The sequence below is a fragment of the Hyposmocoma kahamanoa genome, unplaced genomic scaffold, assembly GCF_003589595.1.
Source record: "Hyposmocoma kahamanoa isolate Upper Pololo Valley unplaced genomic scaffold, ASM358959v1 63, whole genome shotgun sequence".
Lineage (NCBI taxonomy): Eukaryota > Metazoa > Arthropoda > Insecta > Lepidoptera > Cosmopterigidae > Hyposmocoma > Hyposmocoma kahamanoa.
Genome location: NW_020653851.1, coordinates 12,488,154 through 12,510,042, shown reverse-complemented (window position 1 = coordinate 12,510,042; position 21,889 = coordinate 12,488,154). Strand labels below are relative to the sequence as shown.

The following is a 21,889-nucleotide window of genomic DNA, read 5'->3' as shown; positions in this document are numbered from 1 at the left end:
TACGTAGTTCATAAACTTCACGAGTTCACTAGGTAGTCTGTGAGTCTGTGGTCCATTCCATGGCCACAAACTACTAAAGTACTAATCCATGGCTGTCTTTGTCAATAGAATGTGTAATTTTGTTGTTATGCAAAAAATTACTAAATATTGCGTTGCTTCGATAAAATGGACTTTCCAGCAACTCCCTCTAATGCCTCTGACAGTAATGAATATCCAGGAGCTGTAGTTTCGCCTTTCGATAGCCTCCAAGACCATACTAAAAGACGAAGGTATATTTTCACTAAATTACTGATAATCAATGTACTATTAATTATTTTATAATCCCACTTATAAGTGTGTTTTTACATTTCTTAGTTCGTCAAGATCAATAAAGCGGCGACGTTTTGATGACGAACTTGTAGAATATAGTGGGTTGCCGGGCGCATCCATGGGCAAGGGTGACAAACGAATGAGAACATTATCATATACTACACAATTGCCGGAATTTCCAGTCGTTTCTAGTGCTCCTTCGACTCCAGTAGTACCGTCACAAGAGCGCCGCCGGTCTAGTAAGCTGTCTGTCGGAGGTAGTTTAGGGCGAAAGTCACGCCGCAAGGGGCAGCTTAGTCATTTGTCTACTAAAGACTTGGGGAGATGGAAGCCTACGGATGATCTTGCTTTGATACTGGGAGTACAACAGGTATGCTTGCTTTTGTAAACTGTAAATAAATAAGCATGTCCATCACCTTTATACCCATATAAAATATAAGAGTAAATATGTAACAATACCACCCAGAATACATGTGTATCTAGGGATCTTTGAAATGAAATAAAGCAAAGACTATTTTTAATGGAAATGTCCACCAAGAGCCAGCTCTAACCAGTGGACCGGAATGTATAGCACATATATTATATATATTATAAATATATTATTTTGCCAATTATATAATTACTGTATATAATTTATGCTATTTCAATTAGAATAAGTTATAAATTGCAATGCTCTGAAACTGATCTCCGAGCATCGTGAGGCATTTTACTCTACATCTCGGAGCATTGATTTATACCATATTTCAATTGTAATAGCATAAAATATACATTGATAATATTTAATGTCCTCTGCCTTGACGTTTGCCAGTTTGTGCTGGTCCACAGTTTGATCTAGTGATGTGACCAACAAGTTGTGGGCCTGGTGGTATGTGACATGCCTACCCATGCATTTGCAATGCCACTCAGAGCTTTAAATGTCAAAAATGAGGGCATTGCCACTGCCCCCTGAGACCTAAAATTGTCAAGTCTTATGTTCCTGTAATTTCACCAGCACTTCAAACTTTGAAAATCAGCATGTTATAATGCTCACATTACTGCTTGACGATGACAGAAATAGGTATAGTGGCAGTACTTCACTAGATTAACTTTCACAAGAAGCTCTATTGCTATTAAATTTTATTTTAAATTTCTATGATTTCAGACTAATGATCTCAGAATTGTTCATCGAGGTGTCAAATTCTCATGCCGGTTCACAATAGGTGAGCTGCAATCTCGTTGGTATGCACTGCTGTACAATCCTGATATATCCCGGGTGGCCATTGCAGCGATGCGTAATCTTCATCCAGATTTAGTGGCTGCAGTTCAACAACAAGCTTTGTATTCAACAGCTGAAGAACAATTATTAGGAACTTTTACTAGTGTATGTGTTTAGTATTATTATTTTAATATATGAACAAAGTTACATGTACTGATTTATGTAATATACAAAATTATAATTATTGCTTATAATATACATTATAAATATTGAGTTTGGGTGTAATTTGTGGTTGTCTATGTGGGTGTCCATTGCACCTGTGGCACAGGGTTTCCCTTGTCCGGGGTATGTTGAGTGCGTGTGTTATTATTATTTACTGCCTCTGTGGCCAAACGGTTACCTTGCCGGACTGCCACGCAGAGGTCCCAGGTTCGATTCCCGGGCCGGGAGAAATATTTGTATGGCCTACATTTATTTCTCTCGTGAGTTTGGGTGTAATTTGTGGTTGTCTATGTGTGTCCATGGCACCCGCGACACAGGGTTTCCCTAGTGCGGGGCTATGTTGAGTGTGTGCGTTATTATTATTATTATTATTATTATTATTATTATTATTATTCATAATTAACATATCCAATATTCAGACACACAAAATTATGAATGAAACATTAACTATTATTTGTACTTTTCATATTATGTAAAGCAGTTACTTTTACATGCACTGTTTGTGGAGACATAAATGATTATTTATTATTATTATTATCAGAATTTATTTTCTAACCATTTTTTCACGTCATATATCTTATCATTGCAGACATCGCACCCAGCCCCAGAGAAATTTCAAGAGCTATTAGAGCAGAACCCACATGTCTTCTACTCATCACGCACGGCTAAGTCTTTGATGGCTCATTGGCAATTGTTGAAACAGTACCAACTTTTACCTGACCAGACTGTCCAGCCCCTGCCTAAAGGTACAGGTAATAAAATTGCAGATTTGGTTATATTTCAAAATTTTGTAGCTGCTATACATGTTGTTGTTATTTTCGCAAAAATCATTGTTCAAACTGATTCCTAAGTCTAATGGTTACTTGATTTATTGATTTTCAAATAAATAAAATTCAATCAAATTCGAACTCATTTATTGCTTTAAATGTGATATGTAGGTACCAATTTAAAAAAAAACTGAATACTATTTCACATATTTAGCCATTTCTTACAACACAAATAGGAAGACATGCAACATGCTGTATACAGCATGTTTAATACAACATGCTTAATAAAAATATGTCAAAATGAAAAAGTTGTGCTCCAAACTTAATTTACATTAGTTTATGTTGTAAATATAAACTTCCTCACACATAACTAACTTTTACATTACATCATGTAACATGAAACCTTTTCGTATAATTTTAATCTAAGGGTCGTATTCCAGAACTGTACCCAATGCTCAAGTCAGGATTTGAGCGGACTTGAGTATGATTTCAAGCACTGAAAATCCGACCCTAATGGCAAGGACTTGAGTATGATTTTCATTGCTCACTGCAATACTCAAATCAGGACTTGAGTATTGAGTAGAGTTTTGGAATACGACCCTAAAACTTGTTGAAATATTTCATTTATGCTGTGATATGTTTTTGCTTTTAACCAATGCCTAGAGAATTAAATATAAAACTTAATTGATGGATGTTATTTTAGTGTATCAGGCAAACTATTGTATACTTTAACTCACTTTGCTTTACAACACTTAGGTACAAAGCCATTCCTGTAGTGTAGTGTCCATAACCAGTTTTTTTTATTCAAGTATTTTATAACAAATATTCATCCAAATAACAAAAAAGAAAAACAGATAAATGTATGCACAACGCAATTATGTGTTAATTCACTCATGTGTGTAAATTTGTTGTCACAATTAGCTAACAGGATTCACATGCCGCTTGTTACATTTACATCGGATCAATCTTTTAGTTCATAATGTAAAGTTGCAAAATAACAAATTTAATGATATAATTTAAGATAATATGAAAATTGATACAATATGCTTGTCTTATTTACTACTTTTTTATTATTACAGGACAAACAGAAAATGTTCTGACGTTCTCTGACGCAGAAGAAACAATCAATGACTCTGAACTTCCAGACTTTAAAGAAGATGGCATTGATGTGGAAATGCATTTGGCTGACAGGTATATTTGCAATATACTATTTATACATATTAGGAGCAGTAACAACCATTGATGTGAATACACAATGTGTTGTTTATGGTAATACACTAAACATCGAGACACTGATAACTGCCTCCGTGGCTGAACGGTTACCATGCCGGACTGCCACACAGAGGTCCCCGGGTTCGATTCCCGGACCAGGAGAAATATATATGGCCTACATTTAATTCTCTCGTGAGTTTGGGTGTAATTTGTGGTTGTCTATGTGTATGTCCATGGCACCCGCGACACAGGGTTTCCCTAGTGCGGGGCTATGTTGATTGTGAGCATTATTATTAAAAAAAATCCCAATAATTTGTACTAATAATAGGTTTTATTTTCTCTTGGAATATTTTGAAATATGTTTCTTTATCACAATATTGAACTTTTAGTTTAAAGCCGCCACAAATTTGTCAAAAGATAATTCTTGGTACAGCCATACAGCAGCACTCTTTTATAAGCATTACATCAACTTTTATTACTAATTCCTTTCATAGATTCCCAATACCGATCTCAGCCACTAGCTTGACTACAATGAATTGGCCCCTTTTACATCCATTGCAGCATTGCCTTACTAATAACTTTTTATGTTCTTTGCAAGTGTCTAAAATAATTAAGTACCAAACCAATACTATAGTTTATGACCACCGTCATCGGTCGACTGGCTTGCACACCGGTTTTCATGGTGTCCGCCATCTCTGAGGGCCCGGGTTCGATCCCCGGCGGGGTTAATGTAGAAACACTAAATTTTCCGTATTGTCTCGGATCAGAGTGGTTGTGGTACCGTCGTTATTTCCGATTTCCATTTACTTGCTTTAGTTACTTACTTTGGGATCAGGGGGCCTACCATAACCTTTCCTAAAACAATCTTATTTCAATGTAAGCTTAAAGTAAGCTTATTACGATATTGATATTGATATGACAAACCTGTCAACCAAGTAATGTATTACTGCTAAAGTGAGTGAAAGAACGAATGATTTCCCAATATTGTCTATTCCTTACTAAAATTACAAAAGTAATAACGCTATATGAACTCCATTATGCCATCCCTTTCTTTTTTGATGTTCCGAGTCGTCTTATCGTAGTATAATGTTTAAGTACTTAACGTTATTTACATTCAGAGAATTTTAACTGTTTAAAAAAAGAAAAGTATGTAATAATAAAATCTATTAAAATTATGTTGTTTTCAATTATTTTTTCGCATTTTCATAAAAAAATAGGAAAACAAACTCAGAGTCGTATTCCAGAACGTGACTCAAGTATCGCCGTGATCATCAATCAATGAAGCATTGCTTAAGCATTGATTCAAGTCTTAAGCATTTCGTTTATTCTTGAATACTATTCAGTGCTGTACTCAGCTGAACTACACTCAAGTTTTCACTTAAGTTTGAGTTGGGATTATCCATGGTTCTATGCGATTTTCGTTCATTCATTCGTATGTGTCTATTAATACTTGATTGTATCGCCTCAGTTCTCTTTGCCTTTCATTATAGGAAGAATTTTAACATTGTCAAAATCAAATACGTTACGCTGAAATTTACTATTGGAAATGAAAATTATTTATTCGCTGATCGAAAGGGATATGAAAGACTTACACTGGCGGCGATGATCGATATAATTCGTAAATTCCTATGATATTACTATTGGAAATTTTTAAACGAATGCAGTGTTTAAGATAAGTTGTTATCTATCTGCCTATCAACAAAACAAAGCTTGTATTATTGAAACTACCTAGATTTTAACTTAGAAGTTTAAATTATAACATTCTAGTTGGTCAAAGTCCATTGGCAAAATATTACACTTGAAAACGCCATTTTATAAGTTACTTTGAATGTAAGTTTTATACTTAGGAAATGATAATCTTAACATATACTCCGGAATCATATTGTAATAAAATCATATACCTACAGTTCCCCATAAAAAAATCGTTAACTTTAATGATCCAGTACATACAAACGTAAGCAAACCAGAATCTGTATCTCAGGTGCGATTGGGTAACCATGGTTGTCTGATTTCACTCATCTGCTATGATAGGTTAAATGATTTTTTTACCAAATCTTCCATGTCGTACGGATCTTGTAGGTCTTTCAACATCTGAAGCAATTGGGTTATTCATGATTGATATATTTTGATAAAGATCAAAATTCTTAAATGGTTTCATCGTAGTCTTGTAATTTTTTCGCCGATTATTATGTACTCAAGCGCAACCAGGACCTCACTCAAGTAAATACAGATTTTGACAATACTCAAGACAAGATTTTACAGTTGCATACCGTTTAAGAAACAGTAAAACTGAAACGAATCTCAAGCATTGTTCTAAAATTAAGACGCAAGCTGCCACTTCCTCTGACATTACTCAGGTGAACTCCGATTACAGATTGTAATGTTCTGGAATAAAAACTCCGCTTGAAATCATACTCAAGTCCTGACTTGAGCATTGAGTAGAGTTCTGGAATACGACCTTGAGTTTTGATAGTCACGTTGTGAATTCGGAATTTTAGTCTAGTGTCAACTGTTAATGTCGCCAAGGAGCTTAAGGATGTCGCTGTCATAATTTTACGAAATAAACATCGCGTATTTTTATTTAACGAGAAATGATTTCCTATGTACTATTATTTAAAAAAAATAAACAAAATATTGAAGAGATTTATGTAAATAAATAAGTTCAACTTCACTTTGAATCAATATTTAGACAATAAATTCGAAAATAATAAATAATAATTGGATAATATTGTTTCCACTGCGTCCGAGTAACTATTTTAGGGTCGTATTTAAGAACTCTACTCAATGCTCAAGTCAGGACTTGAGTATGATTTCAAGCTCTGGAAATACGACCCTAATGGCAAGGACTTGAGTATGATTTCTAGTGCTTTAAATCATACTCGAGTCCTGACTTGAGCATTGAGTAGATTTCCGGAATACTACCATAAGATTGCAAAATTTGATATAAGAACAATATTACTTTAATGATAAACATGCGTCGTAGTACGAACTGAGTGAATGTATAGTCACAAAGCTGCCAACGAAACATCATAGTTTTAACATTATAATAAGCTTATTTTAAGCGCGTCATGGTACGAAAATTCAATGTAAGATTAAAGTAATATTGTTTTATTAGGTTGTATTAGGCCCCCAGAGCAACGTATGTGATGTTGTTTAATGTAATGGACCAATAAATCAAGAGGACTGCTAATCGCGATACAAGACGGCGTAGTCGGATATTTAGGACTTATTGGTATACTAGATGTCCCGACGAGTATCAATTAGCTATTTTGGTTGTTTTACATTGATGAGCTACATTTTATCAAAGCGATTTCTAGTGATTCTAGTGATTACAAACAAATCAATTAGATAGCGCTTATTTCACAGATTTTTATTATTAGTGCCGGCTATTCTTTTCTTTTATTTAGAATTAGCGCCTCTACTCATATTAGCGAATGGTCATTTATAAATTACTTTGATGCCATCTCTTGATACGCATATTTGTCAAAGTTTAGAAAATAATTTATGCTCATGGTCAATATTTCAATAATAATACAAGGAAAAAACTGGCTACTTGTATTTCGTATTAAAGGGGAATTAAATGATATCCAAGGTCATTTACTTAATGTAATCTACTTCCGGGCTATCAGCGCCATCTGGATATAAGGCGGGATTTTGACCTATTTCAGAGTTACGGTATGGAGATTAGCAGTCTCTAATCTTAGGGGAGTTATGCCCCTGGGCAGAATTTTCTATGTACTACTAATCCTTATGATACATAAAACTACGTAATGATTCCTGTCATGCAATATAACTTCTCTTCCAGGATAGAGAAAAAAGACATCCGCTTACTTGAAAATTCTCTATCGCGATGGCAAGTGTTGGTGCAGTCTGTGGCTGGCGGTAACGTAGAATTAGACAAGAACACTCTTGCTGTACTGCGTGGACGACTAGTACGATATCTCATGCGGTCTAGAGAGGTGAGATAGGTTTACGTAATGTACAGTTTGTTTTTAACCGATTTCAAAAAAGGAGGAGGTTCTTACGCGGTAACTCCGGCAATTTGTGAACCGATTTTGACGATTCTTTTTTATTGAAAAGAGGGTATCTCAGTAGTGGTCTCATTTAAATTTGAAGATAATATTCTACCTCTAAGGGTGGCAAACTAGAGTATGAATGACTTTTGAGGTCGGTTTTTTAGTACTGTGTACTGAGACTATGATTAATTGTAACTGAGACTTTGTAAGGAAATCTGAAAGTATACCAGATACAGGGAAACTGTCTTAAATACCATCAAGTCTTTTTATAAACAACAGTTTTAGGAAATGAAACTATTTTTCCGGATTTAAATCGCGTATATTTGTTTTTTCAAACAAACCGACGTTTCGGGCCCTTTACAGGTCCCATGGTCACGGTTGACTGAGGTGGTACAGTCTTCAACCAGTTATGTCTAATATTGATGCAAACCACCCTATTTTTCACTATAGTTACAATAGTTATTAATTAAATACCTTATTTTAAATTTTACAAAGAAAACATCCCACTTTACGCTATATTAAGTTTTACAAATTATTTTATTGAATGAATTTTTATTAAGTTCAATTTATTATTAATTATTAATAGAAATTAGAATAAACTAAAACATATTAATTAGTACTGCAGTCTTATGTCTGTTTGGGATTTTTCATTAGAGGAAATACTGGATCCCAAACTGGTGGTACGGAGAAACCATCTTCCCTGTTGAAATTAGGATGTTTTTTATTTTCAATGGCCTCTCGCAGCATATTGGGTAGATAACGGACTTCTTTTGCAAGGACCTGGGGTTTGTCAAACTTCATTGAATGTGTAGGTTTATCCATGACATGCTCGCAGACTGCAGACTTGTTTACGCGACGGTGTTTGACATCAGCTATATGTTCTTTGACGCGGGTACAAATACTTCGCTTTGTTTGTCCAATATAAGAGAGACCGCACTCACTGTCAAGCTTGTAAACTCCTGCATCCTGTAAAGGGATGTTACATTTCACGGGTCTCAGGAACTGAGAAATCTTCCTCAGGGGCTTGAAATAGGTCTTGATAGATGCGCGCTTGAGGACTCTTCCGATCTTGTCTGTAACACCTCTCACGTAAGGTAAGATGGCAGGTCTTCGCTCGACTGTTGGTGGTTTCACACGGGGTCTGTGTCATTGGCGTGGAATTTTCAACTTATTCGCATATCTCTGCTTTCATTAAGTTATGAAAGTGAAAAGTTGAATGTCAAAAACATAATTATATTTATTTCCCATACAAAATTGCGTTATTGGCTGGTTGATTTAAAAGGATTATAAAAGAACGAGCCCTGTACCCCACCTACGGCAGGGTCGGGCTCGGTCTGCGGCGCGTGGTCGAGTTCAGTTTACGGGGTGTGCTCATGCTCTACGGTGGCACAGCAGTTAGTACTATGAGCGCTTGATGAGGAGGTTTATTCCCGATTTGAGCCAATTTAAGAAACGAACATTTCTAAGTTGGTTTTGGTCTGAGTATTGTGGGTTATGGTTGTTTTGGTATTTATACTACAGGAAATTTGACAGTAGTTTGGCATTCTTTCCCACTAAATACTGGAAAATGGAATCTAAAAGAGAGACGGTTGAGAGAGACATTGAGACAACAACGCCTTGGAAGTATGCCTTACATTTTTACAATTGTGAGATCTTGTAGGTACTCGTAATCCATTACGCCTCCGTAAATTACCTCCATGCGATGGCGTACAGACGCTTCGGGCTTCGCCCTCCTCGAACCTCGGCACTTACGACTTTGTTTCAAAAAAATTTTAAATAGATCTTTAAAGGCGCCCATATTTAAAAATTGCGAAAATATATTTTCACCACTAATTATTATCAAACAATCATAGAATTCTTTTTGTGCCAATTTTCAGTCCGAGCAAAGCAAGTTTTTACAACAGCCATTTACATAAACAATTACGGCTATATGGCAAAACGGCGGATACAAAATTTTTACCCCAAATTATGATTGAAGCCGAGCCATTTTCAGTCGAATTAGAAGACATTTTTATCTATCGCCAAATTCGCGTACAACGGTATAAATATTTTTTTTCCATCATATCGGGAAGTATGCGTTCTATTTCTATCATTGAGTAAGAACTTGTAGCTTTATATATATAAAATAGGTATTTGGAACAATATTTACTTCCTTTACACAAATAAAGCTCATACACGCATTGTATAGAGAGACATGGGGACCGAGCCCTGGTGCTAGCGGCACAAAATGCATGATGCATAGTTGCATATTTTTAACCGACTTCAAAAAAAGGAGGAGGTTCTCAATTCGACTTTTTTTATGTATGAAACTTCGGCTCCATTGGTGAACCGATTTCGATGATTCTTTTTTTGTTGGAAAGAGATACGGAAAGATTTCGTCTAGGGAAATACTGCCACCTTACCTATTTCACCTTGGGTGAAGTCCCATGTGCGTGTTGTTTCACCAGCACCATTACCCTTCAAAACCGGAATGCAGTAATGCTCACATTACTACTTGGCAGCAGAAATAGTTATGATGGGAGTAATTCCTTGGATGAACTCTTTCACAAGGAGCTCCACTGGTACTAAAATATACCTTAATTAAAGGTATACCTTTGGCTAAATTGTACATTTCGCTTTCTCTTGTATATTTATAATATACTGACGTAATATATATGTTGTAATATGTATGCTCCTTGTAAGAACAACGACGGTGATTTCTAATTCTCGCAATTATTATGACAACTTAGTTACAGTTTGCAAAGTATCCCATAGATGGCGTTACTATGTACTTTTTGCTTAGAGGATGGAAAAAACTTTTTATATTATATCAGAATGACAAACAATCAAATCATTTAATCTCACAATTGGGTTTGAATTCTGACTCGCATCTCTCGAGTTTCGCGATTTATATGCGAAATTTCATCTAAAAATTTACCATAAGCTCTTCGGTAAAGGAAAACATCGTGACGAAACCTGCACGTTTAAGAAGGTTCACAACTCTAGGAAGACGTGTGAGTCCCCAATCCGTACTAAACCCTCGCTTGAGAGGAGACCCGTGCCCAGCAGTGGGACGTATAAATGGGTTGATGATGATGATATTCACAAAATTGATCCAACATGTACGTTGAAAGTGCAGTATAAAATGCTCAATACTTTTTGAAGCATGTAATTATCTCAAGGTTTAATTAGGATAATTGTCTACAGAGTCCACATTGATATAAACGCCTACATTTGGTTTCGAATCAATTAGATAATTAACATACTGTTTATTGATTGATCTGACTACCAATTTCATTTATTGTTTCAACGCAAATGACACATGTCATAAATTAAATATGGATATATTTACACGTGTTTCATGTTATTCTTATTTTATTATTTGGCTTTACTTTTAATTATTGGATGTGTTAGCATTAAAAAGAATTCGAAAATAAACTTATGCAATCTTCAAGATTATCTACTATATAGGGATATCTATACACCGATTATTTTGACTCCTGACGCACAATATTGCTCACCTATGACAAACAACAAAATTGTTTTCGAATTCATATTAATCATTTTATATTAGTGACAGTGTCATCGCATTAATGCCCAATACTAACGCAATCTGATCTTCGAAGCAGTGTTCCTCAATGTTGTGGTTATGTCGTCGCCATGACGATGTCAGCCTTCCAACCCGACGGGTACAATCATAACATCATAACATCATAATGTCATACTGATCAACCCAACGATAATATACTTACTTTGTTTCCTGAGTAAACATTAACGTCATTATGTACCTAACATTAAAGCGCCATGTTATTACAATTTAAAAGGTTTTTCAAAATAACTGGATGACTTTGATAATGTAAAAGCTAAATTTAATAAAATAAAATTTAATATTCTGAAAACTTATTTTAGGATAATTGTACGAAAGTTCGCAGCTGGTTGATATCAAAATACCTGCCTTAAACATATTTGTCTCTAGATGTGTTGAGTTGAAGCATATTTATGTCCTAAGTTGATTTTATGCAGGTCCAAATAGTTGAGATATTTATAAGTGATGTCTAAGTAATGTACCTACTAAATACTGAGTACTTACTAGCTATTAATTTCCAACTAAAATTATTTGTAAACTTACTTTTGCTTCAGACGTGTTTCAGTTTTAAAACGGTTAGGTATAATATTTATTTATTTATAATATACAATTTCACGGTTTTATCATTAATTATATTGTAAAAACCATGAAAATTGCCTTTAAAATTAAATTTTAAAATATTAACCATTTCCCATGCCGGAGGTTGTGTTGATTTAAGGAAATAATCAAATTCGGTATGTAAAGTGCTCTTTCGTTTAAATACCTAAGAATAATCGTTTTATTGAGAAACTAGTAAGTAAATCCATATTTACTGATATAGACTAACATATTGAAAATTATTTCAAAACTCGACTTGACTCTATTTCTTTCTCGTTTCGATTGCTTTTTTAATGGTACTTATTGACTATAGTCCATTTGTTTAGGTACTTAAAATGTAAACAATCTTGAGATATATATTTAATGAAATACACATTTATAAAATGATTTTTACTCACCTTCAAATACAAAATACAAATACTTAGCTCCACTTGAATTTCCATGCCTATTTTTATACCTATTGATTTGTAAAGTATATGTTTCAATAAAAAGATGTATCAAGATTGTTTACATTTAGCTAAATTCTTAAAACAAATCGACTATATAATATAATCTTGCACATCCAAAGTCTATTTTTCCCCTAATACTTTCTTAGGGACGTAATTTGTGGTTGTCTATGTGTGTGCGACACAGGGTCTCCTTAGTGCGGGGCTATGTTGTATGGCCAAAACTTAGTAATTTTGATTATCATATCTAATCTATTTACATTATTTTAAAATAACTCCAGAAGTTTAAACTGAGTCCATTCCAATCTAAGGCTCGTATTCCAGAACTCTACTCAATACTCAAATCAGGACTTGAGTATTGCAGTGAGCACTGAAAATCATACTCAAGTCCTTGCCATTAGGGTCGTATTTCCAGTGCTTGAAATCATACTCAAGTCTGCTCAAATCCTGACTCGAGCATTGAGTAGAGTTCTGAAATACGACCCTAAGTCATAGCAGTGGTGCGTCGTTACAATGAACTAGAAACATTTTCGAGGAGAAATGTGTCGACAAATACAAATTAAATATCGATAATTCTCATTGAAAGTCATTGGTAAGATCAATAGATGCCAAATTCGGCGGTGCAGCTAATTATCATTTATTTACACAATTAATCAAAAAATAGAAATCAATCAAAATAACTTCCTTCAGATGTAACTTTAATTTGAAATTAGATTTTCAATAGGTATAGGCATTAAATTTCTTCATTCGTCACTGAATCGATTATACATTTTATTGCATTCGAAACGTAAAAAAGAAATAAAGTAGGAATTTTGTTGTTTTACTTTATTGTGAAATAATCATGGCTACACATAATGCTGTGCGACACGTGTCGGTAAACGTTCTTTTAAATGCCACCAGTTGATTTAGCTACCATGTACTTCTGACCTGTTGTACTGTGTATGCTTATCGATATCGACTGGTAGAGAAGTATTCAATGTATTGGTGTCAGGGGCTAGCACGTCAAGGACAAAGCCTACCCTTAATGACACGGTCAACCGCCCTCCGCGACCCCCAAGCCCCCCTGTGCCCCGGCCTGCCTGCGACCATATGGCAATGTGCCACCAGTAACATAATGTACTTTCTCTTCACTATCCACTTTTCATCGCTATAAAATATTGATTGCCCTCAATCCAATAAACTGTTCTATAATTCCTCTTGAACGTATTATAAAATTAATTCTTATCATGGTAATTTACGATAATGTAATTAGGCATTACAAATCCTGTCTTATCATCAGATGTTTAAAATTTCGTCATTGGTTGAGTCAATTGTTCATATCGCGACATTGTTTTTGGCAGAAAAGTCGACGTTCACACATAAGACAACAATATCCGAGTAACCATTTTTTTTTGTTCTTTTGGTCACAATGAAATCCATGTGTTCCACATTTTCACAGATTCTTGATTTGATCTAAGGTTTACCACGTCGTCGTCGTCGCCATTATAATTATGACCTCTGTACACACAAGATGTCAAGTTTTAGGCATTTTATGATTAGTTGTATTTTATAATTTACATGTTGATTACTGTATAAAATCATTGTCGCATTCTTGACGATATTACTTCTCAACGAAAGAACAATGATAAAATTCTATACTAATTCCAATATTTGTTTAGACCGATATTCCCCATTGAATTATATTGGCCGAAATGAATTGGTTCGTTCCACGTATCCCAAGTAAAGTCATTGTGTCATTGTTTTGAGAATCGAGCACTGTTTAAGTCGGGTATGTTTACACAACATTCCAATACAACACTACTATTGTTTGACGCTACCAATGCAGCAGATATTCAAAACATCGGTATCAACAGAGGATGGAATGGAAACCAATGGAACTTGGTCAATGTCCGGTGAATCCGCGATGTTTCAGCTTCTTATTACTTGCCGATTTAGTTTCATTCTTCATAGCTGTACTTTTTATTGCCAAAGGTAATAAGTGCTGTACTTATTTGTAGTTGCCGAGTGATTTGCGATCAAGAACTTTACGTATACTTCACATGGTGTGCAAATGTAATTTACATTTATTAGCAATATATATTTGATGTGAGTGACCTTAAGTAGCGGGAGCGAGCGCTACCTTGTTTTTTCTTAATTTGACTTAAACGTTAAAATCGCCGTACATTATCAACAGTGTTCGCAAAGTATTACAAATATTACACTATTTTATTTCTTTGTAGATAACAAGTTTCTTTTAATTTAATGCAAAATTGTCGAATTCCGCGCGTGAAAAGCCTTTATGCTTTTTGATAACAAAAACGGCACATTATACGGTAGGTTCAGTTGGCTGAGTGGAGATAAGAAATTATAAAACTCCATGTATTTCGTAAATTAAATCGAGTAGTGTTTTAATACCGTGAAATGAGTGGTATCGGAAACTGTTTGATAATACTGTAATTACCGAGGTACTATTAACTGCTAAAGGTATTTTTATAGCTTGGTTTATTTATATTTCCCCAATAATAGTAGGTTCTCGAGTGAACAAAAGTTGTAAAGAATATGCAGCAACTTAGATTTGATCATGAGGAAATTGCCTACAATCAATTTAGATTTCAAATGATTAAAGTTTTATCGTCCAAATTACTATAGTTTTGTCTGATACGAAATTTACGGACCACTGAATTTCAGATAAAATCTGATTATTTGTGCGTACAGACGAACGCGCTGAAACATTGTAGTACGCGTTGCAATAGCACAAAATAAATATTTAACTGTGCGGCAAGGTGTACTAAAATTATTTTAAAGTCCATTTCAGTTGAATTTCATGCTTCGATACATCCTCGCGATTAATATCGCCGGGTTAGATTGTGGCTCAGCATCGTATTGTTTCATACATGTTTCAAAGCAGCACAATCAAGGAAATCAGCGTTTTTATCGATATGCGTTGTTCTCGACGTGTATTTATTTTATTTTGCCACTCACTGGGTTCAGGCTGAACGTTTGTTTTGTCCTTATCGTTTCTGTAAAACCCATTGTTGTTTTCCCTCTGCAAATTTGTAAACATGTATGGGTAATTACCTCGCGAGGACAAAATGAGGATGCAGAATTGTGAATAACAGCGGCCACAGTACAAGATTATTCAGACCTACACCCGAGTAAAGTCTACTATACAATGACTAATAGGAGTCACGGATTTTATCGATACTTTACTAATTTCGTCTACTATGTCAAACAGCTATGAATAAATAAGCAGTGTACGACATAACGGTCACTTTCGGTCAAGTTACAGTTTAAGTACAGATTGCTGCGTGACAACCGGCTTTAGTGTTAATTTTTCATATATGTATACGTAAACCATTAGCACTTCAATGTCGGAAATGTTGAGTTTCCAAAGTTCAGAGTTATTGATTCAACATCGACTCGACTTACGACTCGATCGAATTACGACATTTTGCTAGTTAACTTTCAATTCTCTCTGAAGTGTACCTACACCTTTAGATTTGTATATCTGGTAGCTAACAGCTCAAGTTTCCTGTATGTAATATTTTTAATTTTAGCCGGATGATTTTATTAAATAACATAATATACTTCCTCATGCCAGTATGCCCAGCTATTGCGTCAAGTATAATATACCATTATTGTAATATTCATCTGAGTTTGAGCTCTTAAATACGGAACTGAGCTTTTAAATACGCAGTCAAACAGACGAATCACAGATATTTAAAAGGTAGGTTCTTCCTCTGTTAAAATTTGACATTGTCAGGAATATTCGCGACTAGGTTGAGAGAGTTAAGACACTACCGAGTACGTGCATGTACTCGTACCACGACTACTTTATTACACAGTAAAGTAAGCACATTAATTTGATAACTCGAGTTTAATTGCCACAAGGACTTGATAAGGATGTTGTTTTGCCTGCCGTAATCGCAAATGACGTGAAACTACTGATTGCGAAATTATTAAGGTACTTTATCTTTACAAATTTTTTATTGGACTTTATCATTTGTGCAAGACACTATCACTTTTTAAGACTTCGGTCGAAAGTATTCCTGTGTGTTAGTTATTCAAATATGTCGTGTTTCCTAATTTGAATTTGTTGAAAGTTGTTGTTCCTTTTTTGTTCTAAATGTAGAAATTTAATTCATCGCCTTGAACAAAGTACGTGGTGCTTAATTTATAAAGCAAATTTTACATGCAAACAAACAAATCCAACGCAGCGTCGTGCAGTAAGCCGCTCGTATAATTCGATTGCTTTGTAACGACTACCATCATGATGTGAGTGCCGCACGGCAAATTTTTGCCATCGACAACTCTATATGGATTATAAACAAAACAACTCAGCAAAATTTTTCTTATAATCTTTTACTTAATAAAATGTCCTGTATGCATTTGATGATGTTACATCCACAGGGTCAACTTATGTCTCAGGATAACGGGCGCAGTGGCAGTGCACATCAGTTCTTTGCGATTTAAAGTTCTGAGCGGCACTGCAACTGTAATGGATTGGCGTGTTTTTTTCTTCTAATAATACCAAGTAACGGGACGAACAAGTCATGCGCCTGGTGGTAAGCGACATCCTACCTATAACATAAGATTTGCAGTGCCGCTCAGAGCTTTAAATAGCAAAGATCTTAGGGGCACTGCCTCTACGCCCATCACCCTGAGATATAAGTTGACAAGTTCTATGTGCCTGTAATTTCACCAGCACCCTTACCGTTCAAAACCGGAACACAGTAATGCTCACATTGCTGCTTGGCGGCAGAAATAGGTAATGTACTTCCGTGAACCAACTCTTCCACAACGAGCTCTACTGCTACTGAAAAATTGTATCGCTTACCACTAGGCGCACAACTTGTTCGTCCCGTCACTTGATGTCACGAAAATATAAAAAATCCTTAATAAAATATGCACTATAAAAGTGTATTACGGTGAAACGATTTAAAATAACGGACCGCGAATATAGGTCGTTGTCGCTTTGGCGACCATTCTTTTTTCTTACTGCAAGTACTAGGTACGAATAGCGATATTGCTATACATTCCGGCGACGAACAGCTGCGTAGAGCCCTATGTCCAACAGTGGTAGGGTGATCGGGATGGAGCTGTAATACGACATGTAGGTGAGGAGTTACTGAGTAGTGTTCAAATAATGTGAAATTGTTAGATGATTTCATTTTATACGTATATAATTAAAAGTGAATACAGTCGTACGACCTTTGTGTATCAAAAACATTGCCGTATTAAAAAATGATCTGGGTAATTTTCAGGTTAGTTTTCTCTACCTGATTTCGGGGGTAGTATCGTTAAATATTAAATAATATTTCAGGTTACACTCGAATATTAAATTAAGAATATTATCATGAAGTATTATTTTATTTATTATTTTATTGAAGAATTATTATATTTAAATAGTAAAAATTGCCACCGAAATTAGATAGAGAAAACTAACCTGAGTGTTACCCGTCTTTGATATTGTATTTATTTACTTTGATTTTTTATTCAAAAGTATGTATTCATAAATTACAAATTGAATAATATAATAAAATCGTGTACATAATTAAAGTTTTCGTTTAGGTACATTATCTAAAATACTAATAAAAGCGCACTGTTCATATTTAATCAACGTTATAAGCCATTATAAATAGTAGTATTTGTACTCCCTAAGTAGACGAACTCGACGAAATGTACTTGAAAACTGGATGCTACTGACCCTACTTATTTTTAGTACGAACGTACATGTATATGTTAAGGATGTTTTAATTGAATAATTGTACATAATTAAACGTTACTTACGCATTTCCTACGTGTGTTGTAGTTACGTAACTTTTTTGTGGTACTTATTCGTAGTTCGATTCTCTAATGAATAGCTCGCTTTGTTTTTTACGCTTTCGGGTTTTAGTCGTTTTGTAGGTATTAATTAACAATACTTATCATAATAATTAGTACTTTATAATTGGTAACAACACGTTTAGAACGTTTTGATAAATTTTATTTAATCAATAATTCTACCTACTATTATTAAAGTGATTGATCAACTTCATTTTGCGAATAACGTAATGAACTCTATTTATTTGACAAATTTCTTTTACAATAATATTTATTTATACTATTTTAAGACTATATGGTAGGTATATATAAATTCTCGACTGAGCATTATATACTTATGTTATGACAAAAAAGTCGTGTTTTAAAAACAGCTGAACAGGAACATTGTATTCGTAAATGCAACAAAAATGGATTCTCACCGAGCACTAGCGTTTTGTGACCTCGCAAAGTTTTCCTCCGAAACTCGACCAAAGAAACCAACTCTCCGAGTGACGTCGACTAAAATGATTATATTTTTAGATTGTGCAAATAAAATATTCTACCTTAAAATATTTGCTTATCAAAAAGATTAAATTCCCGATTGAAATTATTTTTAAATTATTGTATTTGAGGATTGTATTTCTAATGCCCTACTTAATATTTGTTTTTCAAATCACGCTTACCTCTTTGAGATCAAAAATGAAAATGTAATGTATGCATTTAACCACTATGTAGGAACTGGACGGTTCGCTTTCCGTAGTCATAGTTGAGTTGTGTACTTCAGCGCCAACTGATAACGTTATCTAATGAATTAACGTGTCAACAAATATATCTGGTTTGTTTCACCACAGTAATAATGAGCGATTGTACTGGTATGGTTAACAAAAAGATTTTGAAATTACATTTGGTACTATTGTCCGTCAAAAATATTTTAGGTACCTATTGATTAAACACGCTTCTCCAGGAGAGAGAGATAGAAATAAAAGCAACAATATTTTAATTGTCAACTAAAGTACCCACAAAACAACTGCTCAATTCTATTTGAGAGTGTTGTCGGTACCTACACATGACTCGTAGGTACTAAGTTATTAATGTAAAATACGATAACAATCAAAACCATTCGACCATAACAGGCTACATTAATGCGTTTCCGATTTCAATAGTGGTTTAATTGCAGGGTACGTTCTCGTTAAATACCAATTTTACGCAAACTCTACGGATGGTTAGTTATTCACTTGGCATGTATTCCAGTCCTTCAGGATTCGATTTGCAATCAGCGCAGCATTGATAATGCAGTTACCCACTACACTGGTACGGTTTTGTTACCAGTTAGTACTGACTTTATGGCCGAAACGTGAACTTTTACGGCCGCGTCTTTCATCAACAGTTATCGTCTTTCTCTGACCTTGTAGGAGTGTCCATGCAAGGTTGAGCAGCTTATTTGTTTTTTTAGCAGTCTGTATTAATAAGGCGTATCAATTAACAGCTGTGCACACGAGCCGCTATAGTAATTAGTTCAATACCGGGCGTGGTGACGAACGTTAAGATTTTTCAATCGCTATTTCTCGCCACATTTTTACGACAACGGCTTCAAAACAGCGCATACGTGCCTATATATTGTACAAGTACTTCTTTACTGCATACTCGAATTTTGATATTGCGTTGCGGCTCCAGTTTCACTAAAACGTAGCTTATTATTAAGTGTATATATAGTATACATTATTATTGAGTGCGGATTGACAATTTGGTTATCTTCATTTATTATTTTGTTGTCAGATCGCTGTTGGTCGTAGTACGCGCGACCACACAATCGATGTGGACCTGAGCCTGGAAGGTCCCGCCGTCAAAGTGTCCAGGAAGCAGGCTACGATCCGTCTGCGGAACACCGGGGACTTCTTTATGTCCTCGGAAGGGAAGCGGCCGATATTCGTCGACGGTCGACCTGTGCTGCAAGGCAACAAGGTCAAGCTCAACCACAATAGTGTCATTGAGGTACTATTGTCATCCCTTTTTTCATAACTTACCTACGCGTCTCGTATGTTACCTAGACTTCCATAGGGCTTATGAATACAAACGCCAATCTGTTCCAATCAATGACACATTTGCCATTTTAACTAATTATTGTGTTTGTCCACAGATTGCCGGTCTACGTTTCGTGTTCCTTATTAACCAAGACTTGATAAGTGCCATTCGGCAAGAAGCTGTAAAAGTGACTATTCCGGTTTAAAAGAAACGAATAATTTGGAAAGAGAAATAAATACATTTGTGTAACAAAAACAGCATTCTTATTTAGAACACATTTATTTGGTCAATTTAAAACAATTCTCAAAACTAGGTACATTCAAAAACAGAATATGCCATTAACAATAGTCTGATTGCACTAACACAGCGTTTTCTATTATCGTAACATTCCACTCAGCGTAGCAATTCATTTCAGAGCAAGTGTGTGACATTACTAGATATTACGTCTATCACGAAACACTATCACCTGCGGTTACTGACGAAAAGATATGTTAACATTAAACGACGAAACGAACTGTAATTAATTATAACTTATTTAATAAATCCATAACCCTTATTATTTCATAGTGCTTTAACCTCATTAAACATTTAATAGTAAATAATCACAAAATTCAACAATGGCCAACAACGTGCAGGAAAATAAATCGAAAACCACTCAATAGTGCATAACAAACATACATTTATAAATCAATAACTTTCAAAAAAGGGTAGGAGCATATTTACAGGTGAATTACAGTCAAATATTATACATAACAGGTTGCACTTAACGAACCGTATCTAAAATAATTCGCAAATAATCAAAATTGGGCAATTTTCTTTGGTCTAAAGAGTTCCAACACCATTGTTTTTAAGAATGCACATTGAATTAATTTGGATATGGTACGTTGATTTACGGCAAGTAAATCACAAAATTAACTACTAGTACACTAAACACCCTTCAAAAAATTTTACTTTTATTTTTGTACATTTATTAATTACCCGTACAGGGTAAAATACAATAAATACTATGTATCCTTAAACTTTAAAATAGCCTTCACATATACATAAAATGTATAATAAATAAACATTGTTCAATAAAACACTCAACATTCAAAACATCAATGATTATTATTAAATTATTATATTTCATAAACTTAATTTTCTCTGCTAAAAGGTAACACTTGCTAAAACTTATAGGATTTAAAAGCACATTATTTGGTATATTTTAACACCCTGTACATAATATAAAAATAGTGTTACATATATACATATAACTTGGTAAACTTGGTTTAGGCACAAACATGCAAATATGAAATGGCGCATGCCATTTTGTAAGATATGAGATCAGTAAAGTATACTAGTCTCCAAAAATCGGATCGAAGGACTTAATACACAGTTTAATATCAGCTCATTACAAAGGCACTATATTATACGACATGCACAATAATAATAACATTTTAATTCAAGGCGTGATTTTACGCAAAACATTGTAAAAAATACCCGAGGCACTCAGTATATTTCAATCTTATTAACAACAGCAGCCGAAGTCTACTTGCAAAACACTTATGTTCGTATATTTTTACAAATCAATTTCAGCTTGAAATAAAATGAAAATAAGGCGTGATGGGAGTTCTTAGGTACCTATTTATATATGACAAGTACCCCTGACGTTAACAGGAAAAGATCTCCATAGCAAGTTAATATCATATCCCATCAATATGTTGATCACACCTTATTATACATTGCACATACACACAAGGCAATCAAACACAGAAAGC

At 34.6% G+C, this 21,889-nt stretch overlaps 1 protein-coding gene and 1 long non-coding RNA gene across 3 annotated transcripts; one reads left to right on the top strand and one right to left on the bottom strand.

Annotated features, from left to right (window-relative positions):
- The first annotated feature begins 44 nt into the window (after positions 1-44).
- Positions 45-20,385, top strand: LOC113229888 (microspherule protein 1). 2 transcript variants are annotated; one of them, XM_026463578.1, is made up of 8 exons: positions 45-269; positions 355-679; positions 1,451-1,669; positions 2,316-2,472; positions 3,573-3,684; positions 7,511-7,664; positions 19,887-20,102; positions 20,248-20,385. In XM_026463578.1, the coding sequence occupies exons 1-8, from the start codon at positions 166-168 to the stop codon at positions 20,335-20,337; spliced, it is 1,377 nt and encodes a 458-aa protein (XP_026319363.1). In that variant the 5' UTR covers positions 45-165; the 3' UTR covers positions 20,338-20,385. The 2 variants fall into 2 exon arrangements, with proteins under 2 accessions (XP_026319363.1, XP_026319362.1); XM_026463577.1 differs by having other exon boundaries at positions 2,316-2,478.
- Positions 17,181-19,268, bottom strand: LOC113229892. The gene is made up of 3 exons (XR_003310447.1): positions 18,794-19,268; positions 18,551-18,629; positions 17,181-17,407 (listed from the first exon to the last, which is right to left on the bottom strand). It is a non-coding gene; the product is annotated as an uncharacterized LOC113229892 (long non-coding RNA).
- Positions 20,386-21,889: the final 1,504 nt, after the last annotated feature.

Bases quoted from the DNA above. Each gene is read 5' to 3' on its own strand.
- LOC113229888 (XM_026463577.1), top strand. From the start codon at position 166: ATGGACTTTCCAGCAACTCCCTCTAATGCCTCTGACAGTAATGAATAT. The intron at 3,685-7,510 runs GTATATTTGCAA...CTTCTCTTCCAG, and splicing joins GAAATGCATTTGGCTGACAG to GATAGAGAAAAAAGACATCC. The intron at 20,103-20,247 runs GTACTATTGTCA...GTTTGTCCACAG, and splicing joins ACCACAATAGTGTCATTGAG to ATTGCCGGTCTACGTTTCGT.